General features: G+C 47.8%; 1 protein-coding gene across 1 annotated transcript in view; it reads right to left on the bottom strand.

Annotated features, from left to right (window-relative positions):
- Nucleotides 1-12,500, bottom strand: part of LOC123515435 (vesicular glutamate transporter 1-like) — a 62,628-nt gene that overhangs the window by 8,138 nt on the left and 41,990 nt on the right. Inside the window, exons 5-12 of the mRNA XM_045274004.1 lie at nt 11,335-11,465; nt 10,656-10,735; nt 9,298-9,416; nt 7,314-7,428; nt 4,460-4,634; nt 2,743-2,861; nt 2,200-2,367; nt 1,702-1,945 (exon numbers count right to left, since the gene is read on the bottom strand). Coding sequence (XP_045129939.1) covers nt 1,702-1,945; nt 2,200-2,367; nt 2,743-2,861; nt 4,460-4,634; nt 7,314-7,428; nt 9,298-9,416; nt 10,656-10,735; nt 11,335-11,465 — 1,151 coding nt within the window. The remainder of the gene's footprint in view (nt 1-1,701; nt 1,946-2,199; nt 2,368-2,742; nt 2,862-4,459; nt 4,635-7,313; nt 7,429-9,297; nt 9,417-10,655; nt 10,736-11,334; nt 11,466-12,500) is intronic.

Here is a 12,500-nt window from a genome sequence, read left to right as displayed (position 1 = left end):
TCTCTCTCTCTCTCTCTCTCTCTCTCTCTCTCTCTCTCTCTCTCTCTCTCTCTCTCTCTCTCTCTCTCTCTCTCTCTCTCTCTCTCTCTCCCTCCTATCATCTTCCTCATCTCATTTCCTTTTCTCCTTTCCATTTCCTGATCTTTTCTTTAATTTCTCTCTCTCTCTCTCTCTCTCTCTCTCTCTCTCTCTCTCTCTCTCTCTCTCTCTCAAGTTTAGTCTCATTATCCAAGTTAAGATCAGAACACACCAAGCCACTGTATATACTAAGCCATATGAACAAGCCACAGTACATACTAAGCCAGGTGAACAAGCCACAGTATATACTAAGCCAGGTGAACAAGCCACAGTATATACTAAGCCAGGTGAACAAGCCACAGTATATACTAAGCCATGTGAACAAGCCACTGTATATACTAAGCCAGGTGAACAAGCCACTGTATGTACTAAGCCAGGTGAACAAGTCACTGTATAAACTAAGCCAGGTGAACAAGCCACAGTATATACTAAGCCAGGTGAACAAGGCACAGTATATACTAAGCCAGGTGAACAAGCCACAGTATATACTAAGCCAGGTGAACAAGCCACAGTATATACTAAGCCAGGTGAACAAGCCACAGTATATACTAAGCCAGGTGAACAAGCCACAGTATATACTAAGCCAGGTAAACAAGCCACAGAATATACTAAGCCAGGTGAACAAGGCACAGTATACACTAAGCCAGGTGAACAAGCCACAGTACATACTAAGCCAGGTGAACAAGCCACAGTATATACTAAGCCAGGTGAACAAGCCACAGTATTTACTAAGCCAGGTGAACAAGCCACAGTATATACTAAGAACAAGCCACAGTATATACTAAGCCAGGTGAACAAGGCACAGTATATACTAAGCCAGGTGAATAAGCCACTGTATATACTAAGCCAGGTGAACAAGCCACACACCTGGTACAAAGTAAGCCACAGCCACCCAAAGCCAGGAAGAAAAGGGTTAGGGTGGCTTAGGTTGAAATATATCAAGCCAGGTATATAATTCACACACCTGATGAGAGAGAGAGAGAGAGAGAGAGAGAGAGAGAGAGAGAGAGAGAGAGAGAGAGAGAGAGAGAGAGAGAGAGAGAGAGAGAGAGAGAGAGAGAGAGAGAGAGAGAGACAGAGAGAGAGAGAGAGAGACAGAGAGACAGAGAAAGAGAGAGACAGACAGAGACAGAGAGACAGAGAAAGAGAGAGACAAAGAGACAGAGACAGAAAAGAGACAGAGAGACAGAGACAGAGAAAAAGAGACAGAGAAAGAGAGACAGAGAAAGAGAGACAGAGAGAAGAGACCGAGAGACAGAGAGACAGACAGACAGAAAAAGACCAAGACAGAGAGACAGAGACAGAGAAAGAGACAGAGACACAGAAAAAAAGACAGAGAGACTGAGAGACAAAGAGAAAAGAGACAGAGAGAAAGAGAGACAGAGAAGAACAGACCGAGACAGAGAGACAGAAAGACAGAGAAAAAGAGACAGAGAGACAGAGACAGAGAAAAACAGACCGAGACAGAGAGACAGAGAAAAAGAGACAAAGAGACACAGAGAGACACAGAAAACCCACACACACACACACAAAATCACCAAAAATGAATAAGCAAACCCCTTAAAACAAACCCCCACACACTAACCCAGCACACCACACCCACACACCCACACACCCACACACCTGATATAGCAAAGCCGGAGAAGCCCACAGCGAGAGTTAGCGCGGAGATAGCCACAGTGGTGTCCCTCGTGAAGGCCACCACCAGCAGGAACAGCGCCTCCAGTCCAAACCCGCCGCAGTTGAAGATCTTCCTTACGTTGGTGGTGGAGAGGATATTGTTCTTACGGAAGTGGTCTGCTAGCTGGCCCCCGAATGGCACCACGATCGTCATTACCAGGTGAGGGAGGGCTGACAGGGTGCCGCTCTGAGGGGATGGGGTGTGTGAATAGCTGGTGGTGACGGGAGGTGAATGGGGAGAGGGGAGAGGGATGGTAGTAAAGAGAATGTGGAGAAAAGGAAAGGAGAGGAAGGAGGAAGGAGAGAAAGGAGGAAGGTAAAGAGAGGATTATTGTGATGTATAGAGAGAAAGAGAATAGATGGATGGAGTAGAGAGAGAGAGAGTAGAGAAATACTATAACCACCACAACAACAACAACAACCACCACCACCACCACCTACCTTGGCCACCTTGTAATGGAACACCTCACTGAAGTAGCTAGGCTGTGAGATGATCAACAGGTAGAAGGTCCAGGAGCGAGCCACGTTTGCCACCACGATGGCCCACACAGGCATGGAGGTGGCAAAGGCGCGCCAGGGGGTGGAGGCGAAGGTGGGCTGCGAGGTGGGCTGAAGGAGAGGAGAGGAGAAAGGAGAGGTGAGAGATGAGGTGTGTGTGTGTGTGTGTGTGTGTGTGTGTGTGTGTGTGTGTGTGTGTGAGAAAATTAAGGATTTTTACGTATACATGCATAATACACTTTTTTTCTCTCTCTCTCTCTCTGTCTTCTGTCTGTCTGTCTGTATGTCTGTCTATTTGTCTGTTTTTCTATCTGTCTGTCTGTCTGTCTGTCTATCTGTCTGTCTCTGTCTGTCTCTCCCTCTCTCACACACACACACACACACACACACTCACATCCAAACCTCTCCTTCCCTGTTCATTTCACACAACCCATCTCACCAACTAAACCCACACCTTACCTCTCCCTCTCGCCCTCCCACGCTCACCTGCTTGCCGAGACTCTCCTCAATGTACACCTGCTCCTTGGCACTGATGGTTGGGTGTTTGGCGGGTTTCTCAAAGGCCAACCAGTACCAAAAAAACCCCCAGGTCACCCCAGCCACACCTGCAATTAAACACGAGGACAAGGCGTTTGGGGCATTTGTGTGTGGAAACTAGAGGAGGAGGAGGAGGAGGAGGAGGAGGAGGAGGTGAAAATGGATGATGGAGGAAGGGAGTAGAAAGTTGTGAGTTTTGAAGACGTGAATAGGGAGAAAGAAAATGAGAGGAAGAACAGAAGAGAAGGGATAGGAGAGGAGATAAAGATGGAGAGAGAAGCTGAGAGAGAGAGAATGAGAGATAGAGAGAGAGAGAGAAAGGAAGAAAAATGAGGGTAAACGACGGGATATATACATGAGGGGAGAGGAAAGAGAAGCAGGTGAGTGAGAGGGGAAAAGTGAGAGGGAGGGGAAAAGTGAGAGTAAAGGGAATAAAGGGAGAGAGAGAGAGAGAGAATGAGACACAAAGACGAAAGGGTGAGCGAAAATAGGAAAGAGGGGAGAGTGAGAGTGAGGGGAGAGTGAGGGGAGAGTAAGGGGAGAGCTTCAAATAATCAGCAATAATTTGGATCTCTCTTGGTGATTTAAGTTTTTTAATTACCTCTCTCTCTCTCTCTCTCTCTCTCTCTCTGTCTCACCTTTCTCCCTCACCTATCATTATCCTTCCTCCATATTTTCCTCCCTCCCTCATTTTTCCTCCACGTCCACTAATTTTCTCTCCTTCCCTCCATTTTTCCTCCCTCCCTTTCTTCCAATCTTTTCTATTCCTCCCTTCCATTTATTTCAAGTTCCTATTACATCCCTCCCACAGCAACCTCTCCCAGCCTCTCCCACCCTTTACCTCTCCCAACCTCTTCCTCCCTTCCTCTGCTTCATCCATTTCTTACCTCCACATTACTCTCCCAACACTCTCTCCACCTCTCACATACGCCCTCTGCCTTCTCCCTTCCATCCCAACCTTCAAACCCCTTCATTGAGATCAGTGAGGTTAAGCGACGGGGCGTGTCCTTACCTGCTGGATGGATGGGTGAGTGTTCTTAATTCCTTCAGTACTGGGATGCATTTTTACCTTGTGTTTTGTGTATCATTAGACCTTTTTATTGACATTAGGAAGGTCAGAGGATTAATGGCCACAGTCTTCACTATTTTAACTCCTTCAGTACTGGGACATATATTTACTTTGTGTTTTGGGTGCGATTAGACCTTTTTATTGACATTAGGAAGGTCAGAGGATTAATGGCCACAGTTTTCACTATTCTAATCCCCCATAAGTTTCTGAAGCTGTAGAAAGTCACCAAACAGTAAATAAATATAGAGATTTATGTTTTTTAGAGCCTTTTAAGACAGTTTGCCATGTTTTTGGGGAATTTTAAGACAGCTTGGCTACGATAACACCATTTTATTGACATTAGCAAGGGTCTATGGAGGTCAGAAGATTAATGGCCACAGTCTTCACTATTCACGATATTGAAAAAAAGCTGTAGAAAATCACCAAATAATAACCAGAATGAATATGAAAATAAATAAATAAATAAATAAATAAAAAAAAGCGCCATGGTACTTGAAGAGGTTAATCAACGAGGCATGTGGTCAATAACTGGATGGGTGACCACAAACAAACACACACCACAACACACCCCATTCTCTGCCCTCTATCCACACTCACCATAGAAGTAGAAGGGCGCTGGCCACCCAATGCCCTCCGTGAGCCAGGCAGACAGCGGCATACCCAGCACCGCCCCAGCATAGCTCCCGCAGAAAGCCATGGTGGCGAGACGAGAGCGTTCCAGCGGCGGGGCCCAGTTCCTCCAGATACCGTGACACGCCGGATACGTGACACCCTGGGGAAAGGCGGGGAGAGGGAGTGAGAGTGGAGGCATAAGAGGAGGTGATAGGGAAAAGGCGAGAGAGAGAGAGAGAGAGAGAGAGAGAGAGAGAGAGAGAGAGAGAGAGAGAGAGAGAGAGAGAGAGAGAGAGAGAGAGAGAGAAAAGAAAAGAAGGGAGAGGAAAGAAAAGGAAGGAGGAAGGGAGAGTGAAAGGGAGAGCGAAAGGGAGAGGAGGGAGAGTGGAAAAACGGCCCTTTGGGAAGCAATGAGGCAGTCTTTGTCCCACCTCAACAATGATATATTGATGTGCCTCTCTCTCTCTCTCTCTCTCTCTCTCTCTCTCTCTCTCTCTCTCTCTCTCTTTCCTCTCCATTTCTTCTTTTTTTGTGTTTCTTCCTCTATTTTTCATTTATCTCAGTCTCTCTCTCTCTCTCTCTTTCAATCACACGCACGATAGACCGACAAACATACATATTAATAGGCTGTAATAGACACACACACACACACACACACACACACACACACACACACACACACACACACACACACACACACACGGAAAAATATGAAATGGATAAAGAGAGATAAAGAGAGAAAGTGGTGGTGGTGGTGGTGGTGGTGGTGGTAGTGGTAATAATAATAATAATAATAATAATAATAATAATAATAATAATAATAATAATAATATATACACCCAGATTTTCTTCCTCCTCCTCCTCCTACTCTTCCTCCTCCTCGTCTCTCTCCCCTCTTCTTTCCTCCCTCCATTTCCTCTTGTTTTGGCCTCGCTACCTGTTGGAGGAGGAGGAGGAGGAGGAGGAGGAGGAGGAGGAGGAGGAGGAGGAGGAGGAGGAAGGACAGGCGACAAATGGAACGGAGGTAAACAATAGAAGGAGAGAAAGGAAGATGGAGGGAAGGGAGGAGGAGGAGGAGGAGGAGGAGGAGGAGGAGGAGGAGGAGGAGGAGGAGGAGGAGGAGGAGGAGGAGGAGGAGGAGGAGGAGGAAGGAGAAAGAAAAGGGGAGAGGAGGACAGAAGAAAGATGGACAGATAGAGGAAGAGGGAAGGAGGAGGAGGAGGAGGAGGAGGAGGAGGAGGAGGAGGAGGAGGAGGAGGAGGAGGAGGAGGAGGAGGAGGAGGAGGAGGAGGAGGAGGAGGAGGAGGAGGAGGAGGAGGAGGTCAAAAGTATGTAATATTTTCTTCTCAATGTCATGTACACGAGTGTGTGTGTGTGTGTGTGTGTGTGTGTGTGTGTGTGTGTGTGTGTGTGTGTGTGTGTGTGTGTGTGTGTGTGTGTGTGTGTGTGAGTACTTATGTGTGAGAGAGAGAGAGAGAGAGAGAGAGAGAGAGAGAGAGAGAGAGAGAGAGAGAGAGAGAGAGAGAGAGAGAGAGAGAGAGAGAGAGAGAGAGAGAGAGAGAGAGAGAGAGATTTATGAACGTAGAGCAAGATTTAGAGATAGCTTACACACACACACACACACACACACACACACACACACACACACACTGATCTCATTGAATCCTCTTTGAAATTCCTCTACATCTTCCTCCTCCTCCTCTTCTTCCTCTTCCTCTTCTTCCTTCCTCCTTCTCCTCCTCCTCCTCCTTTCTTCCTTCTCCTCCTCCTCCTCCTCCTCCTTCCTCCTCCTCTTCTTCCTTCTTCTCCTCCTCCTCTTCCTCCTCCTCCTCCTCCTCCTCCTCCTCCTCCTCCTCCTCCCAAAATGAACCGGAAGTGAGAAGATTACCACATTCCAGATTCTATTCTTGTGAGAGTTGGAATCTTCTTATCTCTCTCTCTCTCTCTCTCTCTCTCTCTCTCTCTCTCTCACAATTATCGACTCATGGGGTGTGAACGTCTTGCGGAGTCACACACACACACACACACACACACACACACACACACACACACACACACACACACACACACACACACACACACACACACACACACACACATGTAGACATAACCGGAAATTCACTTATGATTCATGTTGACAGTGGGAGGAGGAGGAGGAGGAGGAGGAGGAGGAGGAGGAGGAGGAGGAGGAGGAGGAGGAGAATGCGCCATCCTCCTCCTCCTCCTCCTCCTCCAAGAACCCTTTTCCGTTTTTTTGTTATGTATTTTATGGCCTTTTTCGGGAGGAGGAGGAGGAGGAGGAGGAGGAGGAGGAGGAGGAGGAGGAGGAGGAGGAGGAGGAGGAGGATACTGGATGCCCTCCGCACTTACTTCCTCCTCACAGTTACCTCACAATAGCTTTTCCTCCTCCTCCTCCTCCTCCTCCTCCTCTCCTCCTCCTCCTCCTCCTCTCCCTCTCTCTCACCTCCATAGGTTGAAAATTAATGATGACACACACTCTCGTCTTCTGACCTCCCTCTCCCTTCCTCTCTCCCTCCCTCTCACTCTCACTCTCCCTCTCTCTCTCACTCTCACTCTCTCACTCACTCTCCCAAAATCTCTCCCATCACATCTTATCCTTACCTCTCTCTCTCTCTCTCTCTCTCTCTCTCTCTCTCTCTCTCTCTCTCTCTCTCTCTCTCTCACCCGTCTTACTCTCACTCCCCTCTCCCAAACCTCTCCCAACACACCCAAACCATGCTAACTCCTCTTCTATTTATTTTCTCTTCATATTTATCCATTTTCATCCATTTCCCTCTCCCAGCTCTTCCCACTCTCCCTCCCCTCTCCCTGCTCTCACCTCCACCAGGCCCTGCAGTATCCTGACGGTCATGGCGGCGGCGGGGTGCATTCGGGACGCCCCTGGGAAGAGCATGTTCAGGAGGGAGGTGGTGGTGATGGCTGTTCCGAAAACCCTGGGGGAGAGAGAGAGAGAGAGAGAGAGAGAGAGAGAGAGAGAGAGAGAGAGAGAGAGAGAGAGAGAGAGAGAGAGAGAGAGAGAGAGAATGATAAATAATAATGAAAGAGGAATTAAACATTATCATTATCCTCCTCCTCCTCCTCCTCCTCCTCCTCCTCCTCCTCCTCCTCCTCCTCCTCCTCCTCCTCCTCCCTTTAACCTAACCTCTCCCTCCTAACTTATTGTTCAAAAAGAAACAAAGGGAGGGAGGGAGGGAGGGAGGGGAGAGGGAAATGTTCTCTCCCTCCTCTCTCCCTTACTCTCCCTCTCACTCTCTCACTCTCCCTCCCTCTCCCTTCACCAGTCACTGCCAGTCCATTTGCTAAATTAAGTTTTCGGCTGTTCAGTGTCTGTGATGGAGGGAGGAGGAGGAGGAGGAGGAGGAGGAGGAGGAGGAGGAGGAGGAGGAGGAGGAGGAGGAGGAGGAGGAGGTAGGAAGGAAGGGAAGGTAATCTTAAGTTTCGATTGATGTAAGGCATTTTAAAATCCAGGAGGAGGAGGAGGAGGAGGAGGAGGAGGAGGAGGAGGAGGAGGAGGAGGAGGAGGAGGAGGAGGAGGAGGATTATAGATTAGGAAAACAAGGACATAAACATGAAATCGCAGCAATAAACTCTCCCTCCCTCTCCCTCTCCCTCTCCCCTCTCCACAATTCCTCCTCTTTCTCACCTGTTCCCTCTCCCTCTCCCCTCACTCCCCTCTCCCTCTAGTCACGTGTTTACTCTCATCAGCCACACCTTGTCTAGTCTCCCTTTTAACTGCAAGTCATCTCCACCAGTACGCAGGTCATCTCTCAGGCTACTCATCTCCCCAGATCCTCATTTTTAAATCCTATCATCTCCCACTCACTCATCTCTCAAAGTTCCTCATCTCCCACGCCAAGTCATCTCCCCATACTCTTTATCTCTACCAGAGCTCATCTCCCAGTTTAAATTAATCTCCCCACTTCTATCACCTAACGTAAACAATCTCCTACGGTGCCCTGACTCATCTCCACACCCCAAAATCTCCCTCATACATCTCCCACGGTGCTTGAATCATCTCCCAGGGTCGCTAAAGACGGCGTCACACTAGCACTTTTTCCGTCGTCTTTTACTCTTCCGTCAACTCTTTCCGTCGTCTTGAGTCAGACGGAACGCATCGTTTTCGTCTAGCGCCAATTTTTAGTCAAAATAAGAACTATGGTTTCTAATCAACACTTTTATTAAAAAAAATATTTTTTTGTTAAACGGAAGAATGCTATTACCATAACATGAAATTTAAATGAGTTGATGAATATATGTTTGTATACATATTTTTTTTCTTCTAGCCTAGCAATGAAAAGTTCGTCAGTTGTTTGTGTACATTTCCAGAGGAGTGCGAATGTGCGACGCTTTTGAATATTTCCAAGGCAACTTCCAAGTAGCTGGCCAAGATGAGCAGTGGACAAAACACACTGACGAATTTCTCATAGAGAGCATTAGAGGTCACCGTTGCCTTTGGGATCACAGAACAGCTGATTACATTATAAGGTGCAAAAAAGCCGCGGCTTGCTGGGGTGAATGAGGAACCATGTTTGTTTACAATCGACAAGCGCGGCAAAGGCGGAAGCAAGCTTGTGTGTGACGGCCACCGCCTGCAAAAGTTGACAGAAAAAGAAGACGGAAAAGTGCCAGTGTGACGCCGCCTTAACTCATCTCCCGCTCCCCATATCTCCCTAAAATTATCTCCAGCCTCCACATATCTCCCTAAACTCATCTCCATCCCTAGAATCTCCCTCATTCATCTCCCAGGGTCACTATCTCATCTCCAGCCCCACATCTCCACCCAGGTCCTCCCCAGTGCTTACCAGTGGGCGGGGAAGCGAGAGGCGATGAGGCCCCCAGGTACTTGTGTCACCAGGTAGCCCCAGAAGAAAGAGGAATCGATCACGCCCACTATGTCGTCACTCCACTCGATCTCTCGCTTCTGTTGGTGAGTGCGTGAGTGAGTGAGGGAGGGAGGGAGAGAGTGAGTGTGTGAGTGTGTGAGTGAGTGTAGTGGGTGAAGGGGTGGAAGAATGGATGGATACTAGCGGGGTTTTCAAGAGTATTTCACCAGTTAATAATGCAGAAATCTTGTCACTCTGCCTCTAGAACCCTTAAAAACACCCTAAAAAGGATCTAATTTCCCACTATGACAATTTTCCAAGGCTACAGAATGACTAGCGGGGTTTTCAAGAGTGCTTCACCAGTTAACAATGCAGAAATCTCGTCACTTTGCCTCTAGAACCCTTAAAAACACCCTAAAAAGGATCTAATCTCCCACTATGACAATTTTCCAAGGCTACAGAATGACTAACGGGGTTTTCAAGAGTATTTCACCAGTTAACAATGGAGAAATCTTGTCACTCTGCCTCTAGAACCATAAAAACACCCTAAAAACTCGTGGCAATTTAGATAAAGCCTTTAGAAATAGAGGAAGTGAACGCAGAAGTGTTTGGGAATACGAGCTTGAGTGTGGTGTGGCTTGAGGTGAATGGAGAGTGACACAAAAAAGGAGAAGAAAACAAGGAAACACACGAGGAAGGAAGGAAGGAAGGAAGGAAGGAAGGAAGGAAGAGACAAGGACACATGAAAAGAACAAAACAAAACAAAAAAAACAAGGAAACAGAGGAGGAAGGAAGGAAGGAAGGAAGGAAGAGACAAGGACACATGAAAAGAACAAAACAATAAAAACAGAAGGCAGATGGAGAAAAAGGAAAATGACACACAAGGCAGATGGAGAAAAAAAAAGGAAGGAAGGAAAGAAGGAAGGAAGAAAGACGACAAACAAGACAGATGGAGAGATGAATGAAGGATGGAAGATGAAGGAACAGGAAGAAGATGACACGATGACACGATACTCAAAGGAAAAGGAACAAGATGACACAATGACACGATACTCAAAGGAACAGGAAGAAGATGACACAATGACACGATACTCAAAGGAACAAGATGACACAATGACACGATACTCAAAGGAACAGAAAGATGACACGACACGATACTCAAAGGAACAGGAAAAAGATGACACAATGACACGATACTCAAAGGAAAAGGAAGAAGATGATACAACACTCAAAGGAACAGGAAGATGACACGACACGACACTCAAAGGAACAAGAAGAAGATGACACAATGACACGATACTCACAGGAAGAAAATGACACAATGACACGATACTCACCCCAGAATCACTTTCATTGGCCGTCATCTGCACCACCGCCACGCCCATGTTACACCGAATACCGAAAGAGATGAGAAAACCTGGCGGGAGGAACACAGGTGAGACAAGGTGTGAGAGCGGGAGAGAGCGAGAGAGAGAGTGAGAGAGAGCAGGTGGGTGTGGCTCGGAGTTATACCACGTGTGTCTGTGCGGCGGGACACGGCGGGACACACCCACTCAGGTGATGGGCGGAGTCGACCACACCCACGGAAGCCAGTCAGGTATCTCGACACCCTCCCAGCCACACCCGCCGAGCAACAAGTGTGCGGGGGACGAGGAGAGGCGTGGGAGAGGCGTGGGAGAGGCGTGGCATGGGTGTGGCCGCCGCGGGGGTGTGGGTGTGTGTTTGTGAGAGGTGTTGGGGTGTGGGGGGGGTGACACGTGGTCTTAAAGAGAGAGAGGGCGAGAGGGAGACATGTTGAGGTGTTGCTTAGTGTGTCAGCAGGCCACGCGATCACCTGTGGCTCTCACTCTCACTCTCACTCTCTTACTCTCACTCTCTCTCTCTCTCTCTTCTTACCTTTAATTAACTTACACCTGCCCTTACTCTCCCAGCACACACTCACCTCTCCCATCCTCACAGAACACATCACACACATCACCCTCTCCCTCTCACTCTCCCTCTCCCTCTCCCTCTCACCTATGCTCGCCAGAATAGCCATGGTGAATCTCTTGGTAATGTTACAGCAGGGGCAGTTTGGGGGCATGTACTGGTCGATCTTCCTCAGGGGCGGCTTCTCCCTCTCCATGTCCTCGTCGAACGCTCCCTCCCTGCGTGTGAGAGGGGAGTGAGAGGGAGGTCAGAGTGGGAGAGTGGATATAGGCCATGTTGGGTGTCGTTTGAAAGGGGATGATGTGAGGGTTTCTGACAGAGGGTTTGTAGGGTTTTGTTAGTGAGAGGGAAGTGAGAGGGAAGTGAGAGGGAAGTGAGAGTGGGAAAAGTGAGAATAGGCCGTGTTGGGTGTCGTTTGAAAGAGAAAAAAGAGAAGTTTTTTAGGGAGGGCTTGTAGGGTTTTGTTAGTGAGAGGGGAGTGAGAGGGAAGTGAGAGGGAAGTGAGAGTGGGAGAGTGGAAATAGTTCGTGTTTGGTGTCGTTTGAAAGGGAAAAAAGAGAGGGTTTCTAAGAGAGTATAAAAGTGAGAGGGGTGAGTGAGAGTAAGAGGGAGAGAAAGTGAGAGAGTAGTGAGAGAGGGAGAGTAAGAGGAAGACTACAAATAAAGAGAGAAAAAGAAGAGGATTACTTTTTTTTAGTTGTGAGAGTGGAGAGAGTAGAAAAAGAGAGAGAAAAAGACGAATGAGGGAAGAAGAGAGAAAAAAGAGAGAGAGAGATAAAAAAAGACGAATGGTGGAAGAGAGAAAAAAAGTGAGAGAAAAAAAGGCGGATGATGGAGGAAGAGAAAAAGTGAGAGAAAAGATAGAGAGAGAGAGAGAGAGAGAGAGAGAGAGAGAGAGAGAGAGAGAGAGAGCCAGAGAGAAAATAGTAAATATGAAAAAGAGAGAGAGAGAGAGAGAGAGAGAGAGAGAGAGCGCCCCTCGAGACTAGTAATGCCTTCGTTGAATTATTACATCGTCGCCTCAGTTGACAGGGCGAGACCTCTCCCTCTCCTCTCTCTCTCTCTCTCTCTCTCTCTCTCTCATCCATCTTCCCTCCCTAACAACTTCTCTCTTGCCTTTTTACTTCCATTACTCCTGCCAACACGAATCTCTCTCTCTCTCTCTCTCTCTCTCTCTCTCTCTCTCTCTGCTTCCCCATCCGTCATTCTCTCTGTCTCTCTCTTTCTCTCCCCTTCCTTCGCACTTTCTTCAT

The sequence above is a fragment of the Portunus trituberculatus genome, chromosome 5, assembly GCF_017591435.1.
Source record: "Portunus trituberculatus isolate SZX2019 chromosome 5, ASM1759143v1, whole genome shotgun sequence".
Lineage (NCBI taxonomy): Eukaryota > Metazoa > Arthropoda > Malacostraca > Decapoda > Portunidae > Portunus > Portunus trituberculatus.
This window is presented reverse-complemented; position numbering and strand designations above follow the sequence as displayed.